This window comes from Schistocerca nitens, chromosome 5 (genome assembly GCF_023898315.1).
Source record: "Schistocerca nitens isolate TAMUIC-IGC-003100 chromosome 5, iqSchNite1.1, whole genome shotgun sequence".
In the NCBI taxonomy this organism is placed as follows: domain Eukaryota; kingdom Metazoa; phylum Arthropoda; class Insecta; order Orthoptera; family Acrididae; genus Schistocerca; species Schistocerca nitens.
Window position 1 is genome coordinate 367,465,442 of NC_064618.1, and position 19,267 is coordinate 367,484,708.

The 19,267-nt window shown below is 45.3% G+C and overlaps 1 protein-coding gene across 4 annotated transcripts in view; it reads left to right on the forward strand.

The window, feature by feature from the left end:
* LOC126259233 (irregular chiasm C-roughest protein) overlaps nucleotides 1-19,267 on the forward strand; it is a 1,966,280-nt gene that overhangs the window by 1,926,219 nt on the left and 20,794 nt on the right. For all 4 annotated transcript variants that reach the window (XM_049955850.1, XM_049955849.1, XM_049955851.1 and 1 more), the window contains 3 exons: nucleotides 7,755-7,987; nucleotides 11,626-12,205; nucleotides 18,161-18,291. In XM_049955850.1, the coding sequence (XP_049811807.1) occupies nucleotides 7,755-7,987; nucleotides 11,626-12,205; nucleotides 18,161-18,291 (944 nt within the window). The remainder of the gene's footprint in view (nucleotides 1-7,754; nucleotides 7,988-11,625; nucleotides 12,206-18,160; nucleotides 18,292-19,267) is intronic.

Genomic DNA, 19,267 nt, shown 5'->3' on the forward strand with positions numbered 1-19,267 from the left:
ATAAAGAGACGACTGGTGACTGATGGAAAAACGAAATAAATGTATTAACAAATCTTTGTATCACTAAGGCAAAATATTTTAACACTCGAAAGATTCACTTTACCCTAATAGAGAAAAAACCTGAACAAAATGTCTTTACTTTCTTACTACCACATAAGCCATCCATCTATGAATAAAAAACAGTAAATCACACGTTGTTACAGTATCATAAAAATGTCCAATTCTAAATCCCTGACCAAATAATTATTATACTTTGATGTATCGGCAAACGCACTATTACAGTATCTTCTGCAGTTTACTGAATCTCTCCATATATGAAAAAAAATGGTTCAAATGGCTCTGAGCTCGATGGGACTTAATATCTGAGGTCATCAGTCCCCTAGAGCTTCGAACTACTTAAACCTAACTAACCTAAAGACATCACACACATCAATGTCCGAGGCAGGATTCGAACCTGCGACCGTAGCAGTCGCCCGGTTCCGGACTGACGCGCCTAGAACCCCTCGGCCACCGCGGCCGGCCATACATGAAAAATGGTGTGCTACAATTATTGGTAGCACACAGGACGACCAAAACACATCTTACTCCATCAAAGACACAATTCGATTCCTAAGACTGCCCTCCACCCACATGCAAAGTTTCTGCTAACAGTCTCTCGCAGCGCATCCTCTTTGGCAGAGATGTTGCCCACTATTACTCAGATGCTATTCAAGCATTACGTATCCGCATGACAGCCAAAATATTAGCAACATTACCATTTTCTGCATAAAACAAGACCCTTACACTATAGGCAACTTTCCGTTGGCCTGTCATCATGGAATTTGGTTCAAAATGGTTCAAATGGCTCTGAGCACTATGGGACTCAACTTCTGAAGTCATTAGTCCCCTAGAACTTAGAACTACTTAAACCTAACTAACCTTAGGACATCACCCACATCCATGCCCGAGGCAGGATTCGAACCTAAGACCGTAGCGGTCGCGCGGTTCCAGACTGTAGCGCCTAGAACCGCTCGGCCACTCCGGCCGGCATGGAATTTGGAAAGAAGCAAGGTTTCACAGTACAAGTAAAGGCAAACAATCGAAAATTGTGTATCTGTAATTACATTGCACGAAAAATATTTCTTTTGTCATTACTTATATGACTTCAACATCAAAATTAAAACATTCTCGTAAGTCGTGGAATTTATGGAACTGATATGTTGCGAGTATCAATATCGATAACAGGCAAAATTCGGCGACATTCTCGTTTCCCGGGATGGATGAACTATCTATATACATAATTAATATTGTACGGAACCATCGTCTAAGGCGCTGCAGTCATGGACTGTGCGGCTGATCCCGGTTGAGGTTCAAGCCCTCCCTCGGGCATGGGTGTGTGTGTTTGCCCTTAGGGTAATTTAGGTTAAGTAGTGTGTAAGCTTAGGGACTGATGACCTTAGCAGTTAAGTCCCATAAGATTTCACACACATTTGAACAGAACCGTCAGTGCGCGACTCCACCAAGCATCTAGCCAAATTTTCAGTTTAGAGTCTTCAGCGAACTAACAGTGCGCATAATGGCGTACTAAAAGTGCGCATATTGGCGTAAAAATGCGCGAAATCGCTTCAGATTACAAGGTACTCATGGAGCCGTTTTCTGTAAGATCGCTATAGTTCTCGCTATAGTCTCCGTTTTTCCCTCTCTTGACAGCAAATTCGCTTTTCTGACCTTTGTAAATTCCTTATCAGAGAAAATTCAGTTTACAGAACGGGAATGTTTCACTATTTTCTTTATTGCCACTTTGTTCTCATGTATCCCAATTTACATTCCCTGTAGTATTTCTTTGCTTTATAGCGCCAAATCAGTTTCAGTCACGAAGTTAACAGCTGCGTAGAATGTTTCTACGAGGTACACTCGCGCTGAGCGACGGCTTGTTGTTCGCGTCTTGCAGCGAGAGCGGCGCGTTCAATAACGTACAATCAGCGTTTCACTATACAGCAGGGCGCAGTCAATATTAGCTGAGCCGAGAGCGAATGTAGAGTACGCTTTTATTGACAGCGATATTTGCATGGAAAACCCGCGCGTTCGCTGTGCCGCGTGACATTTTGGGAGCGCCGCGCTCTTTGCACGAGCCCTCGAGCAGCTAGCGTACTAGCCGGTACGTACACCTGTGCCTCTCGCGTCCCCCCACTAGGGACGGCGGCCAACTGCACGGCGCTCACGCCTAACACACCACTCTCCCCGCGAATTTCGGCCACAACAGTTTGCCTTCCGCGACATTTACACGGTAGCTTCCCCACTGGTGTTTCGTACGGGATGTCGAACATGTTTCTCTAAAAGGTATTGATATTCATATCAACGCGAGCGATGTGGCGAAGTAGTACAGAGACACAAGGCTCAAATTGAAGTCTGGAAATATACACTACTGGCCATTAAAATTGCTACACCAAGAAGAAGTGCAGATGATAAACGGGTATTCATTGGACAAATATATTATACTAGAACTGACATGTGATTACATTTTCACGCAATTTGGGTGCATGGATCGTGAGAAATCAGTACCCAGAACAACCACCTCTGGCTGTAACAACGGCCTTGATACGCCTAGGCATTGAGTCAAACAGAGCTTGGATGGTGTGTACAGGTACAGCTGCCCATGCACCTTCAACACGATACCACAGTTCATCAAGAGAAGTGACTGGCGTATTGTGGCGAGCCAGTTGCTCGGCCACCACTGACCAGAAATTTTCAGTTGGTGAGAGATCTGCTAGTGATACGAGGCCGTTGGGATCTAGCACGGCGGTCCCTGTACACACACCTGAACCCACCGATTCCATATTCTGCTAACAGTCATTGGATCTTGACCAACGCGAGCAGCAATGTCGCCATACAATAAACCGCAATCGCGATAGGCTACAATCCGACCTTTATCAAAGTCGGCAACGTGATGGTACACATTTCTCCTCCTTACACGAGGCATCACAACAACGTTTCACCAGGCAACGCCGGTCAACTGCTGTTTGTGTATGAGAAATCGGTTCGAAACTTTCCTCGTGTCAGCACGTTGTAGGTGTTGCCACCGGCGCCAACCTTGTGTGAATGCTCTGAAAAGCTAATCATTTGCATATCTCAGCATATTCTTCCTGTCGGTTAAATTTCGCGTCTGTAGCACGTGATCTTCGTGGTGTAGCAATTTTACTGGCCATTAGTGTATATTTGACTTTATAAGGGAATTTGGGGACGGTTCCTACAACAATTCAAAAGCTAATTTTCGCCCCACATTAGTCAACAGTGAGCAGTGTTCCGTTTCCAGTGAGCTCGATTCGACAGGTCTTCAATTCTAATCTACGAACCGCCCTTCCTTCATTTTAACACTATGAAAGAACGCTTCCTCTTGAACCAAGCGGCTTGTCATTTCGTTGTTCCATTATTTTCTATCACGTATAATTAGTTACCGGCCTTCCCGTCTTTTCTTTTGCAGTGCTGAAGAAATTGTATTAATTTTGGATTAACATAAAGCACGAATAATCTGATGAGGAACTTAAGCTCGAAATAGGTTTTAGAGAAAACAGATTTTTATTTGTGACTTCCTGCCGCAGCCAACAGCTTTGCTGTGTTCCCGATAGATCACCGAAGGTAAGCAATGCCGAGCGTGGCCAGTACTTGGGTGCGTAACGGCCAGGGAACATCACGTGCTGTTCCCAATTTTCCCTTTGTCTATCCTTTAAAGGGAATTAGAGGTGGTTGGGTAATGTTCCTGACCCCCAGATTTTGTGCCTATGTTTCGGATTAAATTTCAGTCCTCTCAGCAGTGTCTCACGGAGTGGGGGCATGTGGCACTGTTCATTGTGATGGGCAGCTCACTTTCTGCTGTTGGAGAGAAGCAAGATGTGTACTGGCACAGGGTTTCACTCTCTCCTCTCATCATGTTACAACGCAAACAAGACACCACAATACATACCCATAGATACACCCAAAAGTCACTTCTTGAAGTAAAGGTGCCAGTGTGTGTGGAAGGACAGGAGAAAACTTTCCGGTCAGGCGGATGAAACTGCATATCGGGGTCTCCAAGTCGATCATACCATACATTACTTTTTCAGTATCTGCTGCCTTTTTTTAAAAATCGTTTCACCAAATGAAAAACTTCAGAGTACTACACCCAACCCATTTGTGAAATACATTCCCTATTATCCACTCGTAAGTCAGCTATGATCTTTACCGTAACGTCAGTGTTTTGAAGCATCTATCTTCAGATGCGACGCATACCTTCATTGTACAGGTATTAACGAACTCAGATACCTGATTGCAAGATATGCTCACAAATAGGTCACGATCTACCAAGGTTTATAAAGGTGCCTCCATAAGCTTCTCAAACAATGCAGATAAACACACTTTCCCTTGGTTGTATTTCCCACAGCCGAGAGCAGATTCCACGAGATTCAACGTATTGCTGGAGTGTTTCACGTCGTGTCACACACTCACGTGAATTTTTAGAAGTAGCAACTACGGTAATGGAGCACGCCCGGCTAGCCGAGAGGTCTAACTCGCTGCTTCCCGAACGGGAAGGCGTGCCGGTCCCCGGCACGAATCGGCCCAGCGGATTAGTGTCGAGGTCCTGTGTGCCGGCCAGCCTGTGGATGGTTTTTAAGCCGGTTTTCAATCTTCCTTGGCGAATGCGGGCTGGTTCCCCTTATTCCGCCTCAGTTACACAATGTTGCCGATTGTTGCGCAAACGTTGTCTCCACGTACGCGTACTCCAAAATTACTTTACCACACAAACATTGGGGTTCCACTCGTCTGGTGTGAGACGTTCCTGGGGGAGGGGATCCACTGGGCGCGAACCGCACAATAACCCTGGGTTTGGTGTGGGGCGGCGGTGGGGTGGGTGGACTGCTGTGGCCTGTTTTGAAGCACTGAGAGCTACAGCGGCGTTTACATGTTAGGCTTTAATAGATTTTGCTAGCCAGATCAAATATCGTTTGTCCGAGCGTCAGTCGTTTTACACGAAAGTTGTCTGTAAATCAGCTGTTTCAATTTCGTCGGCACAAGGAAGAGAGGTTATCAGTCCTTTATTTTAATAAAGGAAGTGTAGAATTTCCTTATAGATTTCAGCGAATTAGTAATAAGGGTGGGGAGGAGATTGGACAAGATGTTTAAAAAATTTTATTCACAGCAATCAGTGCACTCTTGAACTGTTTTATTATACCCGCCTAAATCACAGCAATTTTTTGAAGTAATTCGAAGTGATCATTCAAAAATGGTTCAAATGGCTCTGAGCACTATGGGACTTAACATCTATGGTCATCAGTCCCCTAGAACTTAGAACTACTTAAACCTAACTAACCTAAGGACAGCACACAACACCCAGCCATCACGAGGCAGAGAAAATCCCTGACCCCGCCGGGAATCGAACCCGGGAACCCGGGCGTGGGAAGCGAGAACGCTACCGCACGACCACGAGATGCGGGCGAAGTGATCATTGGTGGAAGATTATTGTACTCAAACGTTTTGGAGACTTAGAGTAAACAAAAAACCTCAGAATGAGTGAAGAAACGTTCGTACTCCTGTAAGCAAAATAAGCAAATGGATTGTCAACAGCAGTTGATAGTATCTGGAAACCTAGTCAGGACGTTTACAAGTAAGTCCGCTGTGCAGCATACATGGCCGCAGGTGGTTGTTTTTTTTCTAATTCAACAAATTTGTATATTTATGGATCTCTTACCATCTATTAACGACCAAATTTCTTCTCATCAGTGAATTAAAGGAAATGAATAACTTCTTAGTCAGTCGAGTACGTCTTTTCCTTCATTCCATGTCACATCGCTTCGTCCACAAAAAGTAAGAAACGAGTAGCAAAGTGAGAACGCAATCAGGACTCAAATACGGTAAAGCGGCAATCCGGCAACCCAAACCACTTTGCTAGAACCGATATTGGATTATTTACATGATCTAGCAGAAGCAGTATTGGCATGTCGATTTATGGAAAAACCGTATTTCGAACCTCATTTAAACGTAGTGACAGTGAAGAAAAAAACGAGTCGTATGGCACTGTCGACTAGGAGATTTCAAGAGGGAGGCTAAGCTGCGCTATTGGAAACGGCTCTTTTTCCACCGCACACGATGGCCCCCTTCCACTCGGTGTGTGAGACCTGAGTCTCAAGTGTTGTGAAAGTGTGTTCGCTAGTGTGGCGTCATGTACGCATTGTATGTCGATGAGGGAAGAGAGAGGGTGATAAAACACTGTCGGCAAGTAGCATACCCGTCTCTAATAGCACTATGGAAGCCGCCGAACTTAACGTCCCCATCCAACGGACGGATCACGATCAATAGTGTTGGATACCCTCACTTCATGAGACACTGCAAAAAAGTTTGGTGTTTAATCCAGGACGCCGGCGCAAAGTCTGATTATTGGGAAATGTACGTCAGTGTCTTCTCTCTCCTTGCTGCCCAAATACTGGTGGCATAAATTCTTTAACGCACCAGGATTCGAAGGGGTCGTCGTCAACCACCAACGCACAAGTTTGTATTAGCGACCTCTGTTACGGAGGCCGGTAGTTGTGAAAATGTGAAACCGCGTTCCCTGCTGTGTGGTTTGGAAAGAGCACCCAATACTCCACCTCCCGCCCTGACCGTACCTAAAGTATGGAATTCATCTCCTACTATAGGTGTGATTCGACCTTGTCTCCACAAGTATATTAGAGCAGATCAGGCACGAAAATAAAGGACATAACAGGATAGTACAACCCTTCTAAAATATGAGTGGACTGCAGATACAATTAAACGAGTATATTTTGATACATTGTCCACAAATAAATTAATAATGAAGGTCACACGTTTGAAGAAGGTAAAAAGACACTGATGTAAACGATAAAAGCGTCTGATTAGAGGATAGTTATTATTAGAACTTGAGAAAATCCTCAGCCAATCAAGGGAAACTAAATACCAGGAGTAAGAGGACACGTACAATGTGAAGAAATAAAATATGTAATTGAAGGCGAATGAGAGACATACTGCCTAATGACCGCGTATATGGCAGTAGAAAGTGGCAGGTTACTTTGGTGGCAGCATGCAGTCGTCGGTGGTCCTGATGAGATCGTAATTATGAATTGTATGATCTGATTGTCACAGCCAGCGAACATCAAGATCATTAATTGTTTCTTCGAGTAAACGGCAAACTTTTATCGACATTCTGGTGTCTATAGCTCTCATTTAAACTGTCCCAACACGCTACCTCAGGGCAGGGCCACGTGGACCGGACTCTGACTGTACCAGCCACGAAAACGTGACATGACGGCAAAAGAACTCGCATACCAGTGTAGACATTAAAAACGATGGATTGCACAGAGGTCTGTAATTTCCATAGCCAACCTAACTGCGCTCACCTGCACAGCTTTGGGCAGGTTACCCAGTTACGTTACACTGCTAGATACTGGCTTCTTGTATCATCCAGAACTGCCTGCTATGTATATATTTATGCACGAAGAACCGTTCAGACTTAGCGCATAGGGTTTGCTTACATTAGGAAACCGCATCTTGAAAATTACTTACTCCTGCATCAACTGCTAGTGCTAACAGTAAAAATAACAGATAATGCCTCTATCCCGGAATATCATTCATGTCTGTTTGGTATCTGTAGGCTTGCCAGTATCTAATTGGCCTGATTCTGATATGGTGATAATAGACTGCCGGCCCTGGAGTGTGTGTCACACACGGTGACGGATAATTTCCGCAGTAGCATTAGGCGGCTGTGTGAGCGAGACGCTGTGTGCCGGCAGGTGACTACTCGTTGGACATCTACCCGGTGATGCTGGACGACGACGCGCGCTACCAGTGCCAGGTGGGGCCGGGCGCCAACGGGGAGCCAGGCATCCGCTCCAAGTTCGCGCAGCTGACGGTCCTGGTGCCGCCCGACCGGCCGCGCATCGTCCAGGGGGACTTCCTCGTCACCACCGAGGACCGCGAGATAGAGCTCGAGTGCGTCTCCATGGCGGGCAAGCCCGCCGCAGAGGTCAGTATCCAGTCCACAACCCACGTGGTTCTATCTCTCTCTGTATATAAAAGCGGAATGAATGTATACATGTGTGTATGTACGTATGTCGGCGATCTCCTCTCAAAAGCTCTGGGTCAATTTCAATCGAATTTGTCACACAAAGATCCAGTGGAAGCAGAGATACAGGCATAAGCGTAAGCCCCTGCATAATAGGTTGCTCTGTACGTCAGATGTGTTAGAATAGTATTGGTCTGCCTTATGAACCTGGTTTGCGGAGCAGCCTGCACATCAGGGGTAAGAAACAGTTTCCATGCCTGTTATATGCAGCTGCCCTGCACAACAGGGAAGTCGAGGGAGTGGTGTCACTTTATCCACCTGTTTTGCAGGGGCTACACACACAGATGGACATGGTTGGTGAAGTTTGACATGGGTAGGGGAGAGGATGGGGCAGGAGGTGCAGAGAAGAAGAGAGGGGAGAGATGGGGACGGACAGAGAGGAGGAAAGGATGGATGGAAAAGGGATGCAAAGAAGAAGATCGATTGGGAAATGTGGAGGGAGATACGAACAGAGAGAGTATAGGGAGGATGAGATGGGCAGAGATAGGGATGAGGATGGGCTGGATAGTAGGAGGTGGTGGAGAAAGAGGGGTAGGGGGATAGGGACAGAGGGAGGGAGAGGAAGATGTGGTCAGAGAGGAGGCAGACACGATGGGAAGAGAGAGGGGGAGGAGGTCATTAGCAGAGAGAAGTGGGAGGATAAGGTGGACAGAGGTATTTTGGGAGAAGGAGGTGGACACAGAAAGGGAAGGAGGAGTTATATGCCATATATATGTCGAGTGATTACACAAGTGAAGCTGCAGGGTAAAGGCTAGTATATAATAAAGCAGCAATGTTTGTATATTTCTATGTATGTATGTCCATATGTATGTCAAGGATCTTCTCCAAAACCCTTTGGTCGATTTCAGCCAAATTTGGCAGCCAAACAGCAAACTTCATGAGTTTCAGCACTGTGGGGTTTATAACGCCTTAGCTCCAACAGGGGTGGAAATGCGAAACTGTGTTTCTTTTCAACCCCTGACATATAGGCTGCCCTGCTTGACAGATGTGTTGCACGGGAATAATATCGATCTGCCTGATCGACCTGATTTGTATGGCGGCCTATATGTCAGAGGCAAAAAATGGTTTCTAAACCCCTATGTAGGCTGCCCTGCACAACAGGTATGTTGTGGGTTTCATGTTGGCCTCCTTTTTCGACCTGTTTTGCAGAAACAATACATGTGAATGGGTAAGGTTGAGATGAGTGTGAGATGCACAGAGGGAGGATGGACAGGGTAAGGGGGCAGAAGGGTACAGATAGGGAGTGAAGGTGAAGGTGAGGATAGAGAAAGGGGAAGGAGGGAAGGAACAGAGAGGAGTAGGAGGAGATTGATGGAGAGAGCGGAGGAACAGATAGATGTAGAGAGGGGGACAGGGAAATGGATAGGGAAAAAAATGGTTCAAATGGCTCTGAGCACTATGGGACTCAACATCTTAGGTCATAAGTCCCCTAGAACTTAGAACTACTTAAACCTAAGGACATCACACACACCCATGCCCGAGGCAGGATTCGAACCTGCGACCGTAGCAGTCCCGCAGTTCCGGACTGCAGCGCCAGAACCGCACGGCCACCGCGGCCGGCAGGATAGGGAAAGGAGGAGGTGGATAAGCACATAGGGGCAGGAGGAAATGGAAAGAGAGATGGGGGAGTGGGATATGGTCAGAGAGATGCAGGAGGCAGAGGGAAGGGGTAGAGAGGTTGTGGGAAGGTGGAAGAGGAAGAGAGAGGAGATGTTGGACAGAGAGATGGGTGGAAAGATATGGTTAAAGAGAGGGGACAGAGGATATGGACAAAGAGATGAGGAAGGGACGAAGAGGCAGAACGAGTGGAGCAGTGGAGATGGACAGATAGAGATGGCAGGATGAGGTGGACACCGAGACAGTGGGAGGAAGAGATGGACACAGAGTGAGGGGAGGAGGAGATGTGTGCAGTATACTCATATGTGTCAGACATGTGCACAAGCGAAGCTGTGGGGGTAAAGACTAATCTTATCTAAAGCTCTCTGGTTTTCAGCTAACTGAGTTCATCGAGCATTGTTTCAATAAGTGTCAATATTAACATATCCGGAGTAAGTATCGAAACAATGTATTCCTTACGGTTTGACTTTCCGTTGTAGTGGACGGTGGGAACAGCTGTGTGATGATTTGCAATTGTAAATAAATTAATCTCTGGCTGTGAGAATGATTTCTTTTTAATTTTTTTGTTGTGAAATCCATTTCAGGGCTGCTAGCCCCATCCTCAGATGCAACTCTTCACACACCAAAATTTTCCAAATTGTGTGAGTAGTGCATATCCAACATAACAGCATGATTCAAGTGGTATATTTTTTATGTAGAATAGTCCCGACAGCATAAAGTTGCTCATTTATTAACTGGTAATCGGTTTCGACTGCGGTTCTGGTTATCGTCAGACACGTACTCCATAGGAGTCTGCTGATGCTGGCGAGGAGGCATGTAACCTCTGCAATATAACCATAGCAGTGATTATATGCCTCCTAGACTGGCGCCTGCTCCTCGCTAGCTTCAGGAGACTCCTATGGAGTAAGTGTCTGACGATGAACAGAACCGCGGTCAAAACCGGTCACCAGCAAATAAATGAACATCGTTATGCGGTTCGGACTGTATCACTATATAAAAAATGTAACATAACCGCTGACTTTCCAGTAAAACAAGAAGAAATGTTGCAAAAAATTTTAAATTTCTTATACTATATTTTTTAAGTTATCTGACTTTACTGGTCATCATATCAGATTAAACATTTGGTTATGTAGGATCATACTTGAAATTACAATAACTCATAGTCAAGACCAAATAATAAGACAATAATATTTTCTTTCTTACGTCTGTTAAGTGTCATCATATAGTGTTACCAAACACTTTACATTTAAAATTACGGACCATTTACAGAGGGAGTGTGTATACCACTCTCTACAAGCATCAGTCATTTATGGCGTTACGAACAAACCTCTATGACACAAACGTCATACATAATTGTTGCATTTAGAGGCTCTTTTGTCAGAGGCGGAGTGGATGAGAGGTCTAGGGGGTACACTCGAGTCCCGGCGTGGCCAGTCATAGTCTATCTCGGCTGCGAGCTCTCACAGCGTATTTTCGCCAGTTCTGGGTCCTAATCAGAACCTACTGCATAATCGCCATCTCTCTTTACGAGGCTGTCGCTAGTTCTAATTTCGATGACTTCTTTATTAAGCTGACCCGGAATCCACTTGCCTTACATAGCTTCAAATGACTTTCTTCCAAGCTGTGCTGAGCGACCGCCGATTTTTCTTTGTGTCCCAGGCGAACGTACTTGGTAGCCTCAAGGCAGGGCTGCTAAACGCAGCGTTATGCCTGCCCTAAGTAATTGCCGCAGCCTACATCCACAGTAAATGCTACGGACACGAGGCATATGCGCCCCGAATGGATCCTTGAGCGAGCCGTCTAGACCTTTAATCTTCTGTAGTGATCGGAAGATTGTTTTAACATCATATTCACTTCAGCACTATCGCGTACAGACGGATTTTGTCTCCAGTGCCCTATATTCTGTTGGTGAATGCTTACAGATAACGTGGATTGACGGCCTGGGCAACGTACTGCGCGATGGCATCGAGTACATCGTGGAGGCGCTGCCCGACGGACGGCGCTTCACTGCCAAGTCGATCCTGAAGCTGACGCCCAAGAAGGAGCACCACAACACGACGTTCACGTGCCAGGCGCAGAACACGGCCGAGCGCACCTACAAGAGCGCCCACCTGCGCCTCGAGGTGAAGTACGCGCCCAAGGTGACGCTGGCCGTCGTGGGCAGCAACGGCGCCGCCGCCGGCACGGGCGGCCTCACTGGCAGCCTGGTGGGGGGCGGCGCCGGCGTCGGCGCCAACGGGGGCGGCGGGGGCGGCATCGCCAGCATCGGCCACCGCGGCGGCATCGCCGAGGGCGCCGACGTGCGCCTCGCCTGCAAGGCGGACGCCAACCCGCTCGACCTGACGTACCGCTGGTACCTCAACGACGAGCCCGTGCCCGGCGACTTCACCACCGAGCTGGTCATCCACAACATCTCTCGGCGGTACCACGACGCCATCGTCAAGTGCGAGGTCCACAACCCGGTCGGCAAGAGCGAGGAGTCGGAGACGCTCGACGTAAACTGTAAGTACGCGTCCACCAACACACTGCCCAGCAGTACGCGTTGTAACAGTTTCGTACAGGGTTGCTCACAAGTACAAGACGTACAGGAAAATGACACTTGTCGGTGGCTAGAGCATCTCTTCAAATATCGATTCGTAATATGCGCCGTGGGGTAGTTGCAGATGACACATAGAGATGGCAGTTTCGCTGAAACAACCGGTTTTCGGGTATTTAATTTTTTTCCAGCGCTAGGTTAACCTCAGTGTTAAAACCGCTCGAACTAACCGGTTTCTGAAATAAGCGATTTTTGGTTTTGTATTCCTATAATTTCCTATAATAAACGCAGAAATCGGACAAAGACAAAGTTTTGACTCCTTCAGTTACAAGATAGAACTGAAATTTTAAATTAAATAGTCAAATAACAGAAAACTTTCTCAGTCCACTGTTCACTGCTGTTCTCGAAAAGTGATAAGTGGTTGAATACTGCAAAAAATTACCATTAGTCTCCTATTGATGTTAATTTTGAAACCCTAGTCAAAACATCATGTTGTAATCGAGGATCATACTACTATTTCAGCATTAAGAATAGTCAGTACGAAAGACTGAAACTTCATGTTAATTTTTCCGTTCCAAAAGCCAAAAAGAGGTAAAGGCGTCTTATTATAGACTCAGGAAACAGATGAGCTACTTTCTATTTTTATTATAAAATATTAATGAATTGTTAAGTTTAAAGTTTTCTCCTTATATGATGTCACAGTTTATTGATGATGTTTGGTTTGTGGGGCGCTCAACTGTGCGGTCATCAGCGTCCGTACAAAGTCCCAGTTTTTACACAGTCCAATTTTTTACTCAGTCCAATATAGCCACTGTCACGAATAATAATGATGATGATGATGATGAAATGATGAGGACAACCAAAACACCCACTCCATGAGCAGAGAAAAATCCCCAACCCGGCCGGGAATCAAAACTGCGACCCCATGATCCAGAGGCACCAACGTTAGCCACTTCTTTGTACTCTTTTTTTCATTTTGTTCGATATAGTTCGTTGCGTTGGGTCTGAGCGGACGTCACAAGACATCCGTTTAAGTTAATCGTTGACTCTTTGACTCAGTTTTTTTTATTACAGGGAGCACTCAGCCCTCTGACCGAACACGCTGAGCTACCGTGCCGGCGCATTATTCTCTCAGCAGTATTGAGCCAATTCTTACGCCATGTGTTTGTTGCTTCTTTCCGTAAGCAATGTTATTAAAATATTAAAATAACAATGCAATATTTCAAAGCCTTGGAAATCTTATGAATAAAAATTACACATTTTTAAAAAAGTGTTATTAGAAAACAAAAAGTTTTAGCACTGCTGCTATGACTAATTGATATTTCCGTTTTTTATACGGTTCTTAGTAAAAAATTAAAAACCCCGCCTATAATCGAGACCAAACAAATTCCGAAAAATAGCCGTTATTAAGCAATAAAATACTGGTATCGGTTTTAACCAGCCCCGTCCCTAACGTCAGAACAAGTGGACCAATTAGACGTTCCGTATTGTTGCATTGACTTGGCTCGTGCCTGCAGAGGCGCAACCCAATGAACAAATTTCCGAAGCAGGTTGCTGTAGGCAGTGGTAACTTCAATGAATCACTCACATTGCTCTTCCGCCCGTACTGACGTCTCCTGCATCACGAACAGCTCCCACATCGAGCATCTATAATGCGATTTAAAAGCTTGCAGAGATGCTCTACCCTCTGATATGTGTCTCTTATCTGTAAATCTTGTAGTCCTCTTCTGATATCCTGAAGGCACTTCACGAATAACCCTGCATCCTATAACTACATATTCTTCATCCACATAACTATGAGAACCATCAAAAATTAAAGAGACAAACTGATGTAGAAAAAACTGTGCATTTTTATAAAATCAGACTTTTACTACTTCCAAACATCATCCCCACAATATTAATACACTTGTCCCGACGAATAACTAGTTTTTTTTTTTTTTTAATACCTGATGCAAAGAAGTTTTCGTCTCGTTGTACGAGCCACTTTCTCACAAATTCTTTGCCCTCTCGTTGTTGCTGGAATTTCCTTCCACTCGTTAAGTGGACCAAACAAATGAAAATCCAAGGCGGCGAAATATGGACTACAGGGAGGATGAAGCAGTACCTCCCAATCCATTTTTTCAGTGGTTTCATGGGTCATTTGGGCAGTTTGAGGGAGAGCACTGTCATGTAGCAATATCACACCTTTTCTTTGACATCCGCGAAGTTTTTCCCTCATTGCTTTCTTTACTTTGTTCATCAGCACGAGTGATTAGTAGGCACTGTTCATTGATCGCTGATTTTCCAAATAATCACAAAAGACGATACCTCGAGCACCTCAGAAGGCCGTAAACAACGTTTTTCCCGCTGATGCTTACCTTCTGAATTTCTCTCGGACAGGTGAGCTGTTCTGCTTCCATTCCAAGCTTCGTCTTTTGGCCTCGGTTGAAAATGGTGAACCCAAAATCCAGCGCAGGTTAAAATCTTGTTTATGAAATGGTCATCTTTCCTTTCATAGCGTTCTTTCAAGGCTGTACACACTCTGAGTCTTGTTTCCGTGTCTTGTTACGTTAACTTTTTCGGGACGCTCCTTTCACTTCTTGCGCTGTACTTGAGCTTGTTACTGATAACTGTGCCAACACTTACTGCAACTGCTTTTGCTATATGAACAAAGTCGTCAATGCAGGTTTCAAGAGAAGGCGTTGACATTTCAACCGGCTAGCAAGGAAGTTTATCGTCCGTCACGGAGTTCCGATTGTTCTGTTCTCTTCAGCGGTTTATACAACTTCGCCGTATTGTAAAATCACTCGAGAAAATACTTTAGTCGATTTTTAACCTTCAGAAAACAAAAAAAAACGTATCAGTGAACGCTGCTCAATTAATGTGGAAACTTGAAACTGATACGCCATCGTGAAATGCAATACTGAGTTTATAAACAAAACAGCTTTTAGCTGTCAGCTGTTCTCGACTCATGCCAGTGATTCTAACCGAAAGTCATGAAAGTAACTCCCCCCCCCCCCCCCCCCTACAAGCCGTTTCATTTCTACAGCAGTTTGTCTCTTTTATCATTGAATGTTCTTCGTAATGAGGGAGATTAAAATGACCGTCTATAGCTACGTATATACTTTGCAAACCACTGTACAGTCCCTATCAGGGGGTACATGGTACCAGTACTAGCGCCTTTGTACCTTATTCCATTCAAAAACTAAGCAAGGAAAAATGGTCTTTCTCTTTGCCTCTATACGCGCCCGAATCTCGTATCTCACTGTCATGTTCTACTCAAGATACAAAGGATCCAGCAGAATCATCAATAAGTCTTCATCGAATACAGGTTCTCTAAATTTACCCTACAGGTTTTTAAAAGAACTGCGCCCTCTTTCGTCCAAAGATTGCTATTTAAGTTCTCCGAGTATCTGTGTGTTGCAGTTACCTATCGGCTGTAACGACCTTTTAAGATCCTAGGAGTCCGTTTTTTAAGTTCATTCGATGTTTGCTCTCATGACCACTTCGTAAGGACTTCTAGCGCTGCAACAACACTCCACAGTTGCTCGCACTATGTCTTTCTTGCGTTTTCTGTTACAGATGAACTGCACTCTTCCAGAACCTTTCCAAAAAAATCTTAGTCTTCTATTGGCCTTGTAATGTAACTGACCAATAGAGCCCACTTTTTTACGAGATATTATACACTAATTAAAGTTGTTTTCGAAAAAGCATTCACCGGCCCGTGTGGCCGTGCGGATCTGGGCGCTTCAGTCTGGAACCGCACGACCGCTACGGTCGCAGGTTCGAATCCTGCCTCGGGCATGGATGTGTGTGATGTCCTTAGGTTAGGTAGGTTTAAGTAGTTCTAAGTTCTAGGGGACTGATGACCTCAGATGTTAAGTCCCATAGGTGTTGCGATCAATGCAAATTTGAAAGTGTGTATATTTAAATTACAACTTTTATTATTTCTAAAAGTTTGACTTGCATTATTGATATGTTCAATTTTGTCACTCTTATTATTATTATTATTATTATTGTCCCTGAATTATCCTTTTTGCTATTTGATATTTCATGTAACTTAAAAATGTAGTATCAATAATCGATACAGAAACCGTAAGTTCTTTGTCGATATGACTCTGTGATCTTTGGTACCGGCCGGTGTGGCCGAGCGGTTCTTGGCGCTTCACTCTGGAATCGCGCGACCGCTGCTGTCGCAGGTTAGAATCCTGCCTCGGGCATGGATGTGTGTGATGTCCTTAGGTTAGTTAGGTTTAAGTAGTTCTAAGTTATAGGGGACTGATGACCTCAAAGTCCCTTAGTGCTCAGAGCCATTTGAACAATTTGATCTTGGGTCAGCAACGTGATTTCGGCCACTTGTGTTTTGGCTGCGGTCTAGACTTGTTGGTTTTATGTGTGTCACTTGATAAACGTGTTGGGACCACAGGGCACGTGGTGCTTTATTTTTGTGTTTCAAGATCGTGAAATTTAATAAATTACCTTCTAGTTCAAAGTTCTGGCAATAAATATGTGTTTCTTCTAAACAAAAAATCGTGGAATCCTGATTCATGATTTCAGTAGTCTGGTAATAGTCAAATCCCGCATCTTTTTCATCCAGAGCAGCAAAGAAATCAATAATCGGCTAGCCAACGAAGCCACATGTGCAACGGATATTCAGCAGGGTCAAGATAAGTGGCATCATGATCATCTCCACAAATTACTTTACATCCATTAGACACACAGTAACGGTGTCTTTATGGAAATAACTGCATCATTGTAGAGAGGGTCTATGATAGCCTTCCCTCTGGTGAATGCCCATCATAGTCCCCTTTTATAACGATTCTCATTATTCTCCCTAAATAAATGATGCGACGTGATCCAGACGTTCGCCGTGTTCTCTGCCTTTGTTACAGACATTATCATCACTTACAGTAGTCAGGACAACCTCCGAATACCTAAATGTCGGTGATTAGATGGGAAACTGAAGCCTGATATTCTGGAATGGGAATCAAATGGTTCAAAGGCTCTGAGTACTATGGGACTTAACATCTATGGTCATCAGTCACCTAGAACTTAGAACTACTGAAACCTAACTAACCTAAGGAGAGCACACAACACCCAGTCATCACGAGGCAGAGAAAATCCATGACCCCGTCGGGAATCGAACCCGGGAACCCGGGCGCGGGAAGCGAGAACGCTACCGCACGACCACGAGCTGAGGACCGGAATGGGAATCCAGTACGTTAGCAGTGCTCATTTTATTTTGTCTCATACGAATTAAGACATATGCGACAACGTTACCATTCTAAAATGTATATTGAAAATACAAATGAAAACTTACGATCAGTATCCAGGATTAATTCATTCTGGAAACAATACCTCGGGCTGTGGCTAAGCCATGTCTCCGCAATACCCCTTGTTCCACGAGTGCTACTCCCGCAAATTATGAAGGAGATATGCGAAGTTTGGATGCAGGAGATGATGTAGCAGCAGAAGTAGAGCTGTGAGTTCAGGTCGTGAGTCGTGCTTAGGTAGCTCAGTTGGTAGAGCAATTGTCCGCAGAAGACAAAGATCCCGGATTCGCGCCCCGGTCCAGTACTTCGTTGAAATCCGTCAGGTAGATTACGATCAGAATATTGTACAGAGAACTGGAAATATTTTAGTACTTGTACTGCATTTGTTTCTATCGAAGATGGCCGGCCGCGATTGCCGAGCGGTTCTAGGCGCTTCAGTCTGGAACCACGCGGCTGCTGCGGTCACAGGTTCGAATCCTGCCTCGCGCACGGATGTATCTGATGCCCTTAGGTTAGTTAGGTTTCAGTTTCAAATTCTAGGGGACTGATGACCTCAGATGTTAAGTCCCATAGTGCTTAGAGCCATCTGAACCATTTTCTTTTTATTGAAGATGAAAAATAGAAGTGCGTGGAGCGTGATGAGTGTGTAACTGTGGTGGTGGTGTGCAGATGGGCCCAAGTTCCGCAGCCGACCGCGCAGCGTGCAGGCGGACCCCGGATCCACGGTGACGCTGTCCTGCGACGTCGACGGCAACCCGCCCGCGGACATCGTTTGGATACACGACGACGGCACCTCCAAGGTAAGTCTCGCACCACCCACCTCTGTCTAGGTAACCTCGCGGCTTTGACGCCATTTCAAAAATGACGGTCGGCTTTGGTTGAACTTGACCTGCCCGACAGATAAGAATGATGACGACGGTAGTAACAACGAGCTGCTGACATCACACCAAAGACTATAATGGGGAAATCCAGATCGTTCCCTTTGGGAAACTGGATCCGTCCTTGGCCATGTGTGCCCATTTGTGAAAACGTAAGACAGTAGTGGCGAAAACTGGAGTTCAGAACTTTCCAGGCGTACCAGGGTGTCCAGAAAGTAACAGTTGCGAAATGGAGAACATAGTGAACATCCGTTGAAGCTATGCACAGACGTGTCAGGCAGTTGATATGCGCATGGATCGCGCGACATCGCGCTTTTCAGTCGCCGCGAACAGTCCCCAGCCAAGTATGAGTGCCTGCCGAAAGATTTCGCTTGATTTCATGCGACCGCATATAACATAACTGTCATGGATTTCCTGCTTCATGTCAATTCTCGGCGGCACACTGCAGAGGCAATGAAGATGTTCCTGTAGCGTTTCCGATGGGGATTGTCTGATCACCCTCCATACAGCCCGGACTTGGCTCCCTCTGATTCTCATCTCTGCTCACATGCACAGCTGGTTATGAATACATTTTGGCATAGACGAGAAGTTGAAGACCAGCGTAGAGAACTGGCGGAAAGCAAAGATTGCTGACTTCTACGGCGAGGTTATTGGAAAGCTGGTACAACCCTACCATAAATGTCTAAATCGGACCTTGAAGGTGTAGCGGCCAATCGGAACTCACTTTCTGGACAATCCTCATAATTAGCTTCCTTACTTCAGAATGTGTCACTGGAAGGTGGAATCATTGTGACACTCAGTATCTTAGGTAAAGATGTACTGTATTTTACTTTCAGCTCCATTTAAGCAAAAATTTAAATGTTACGTCATATAAAAGTAAGCTTGTTGTGTCTGTGTG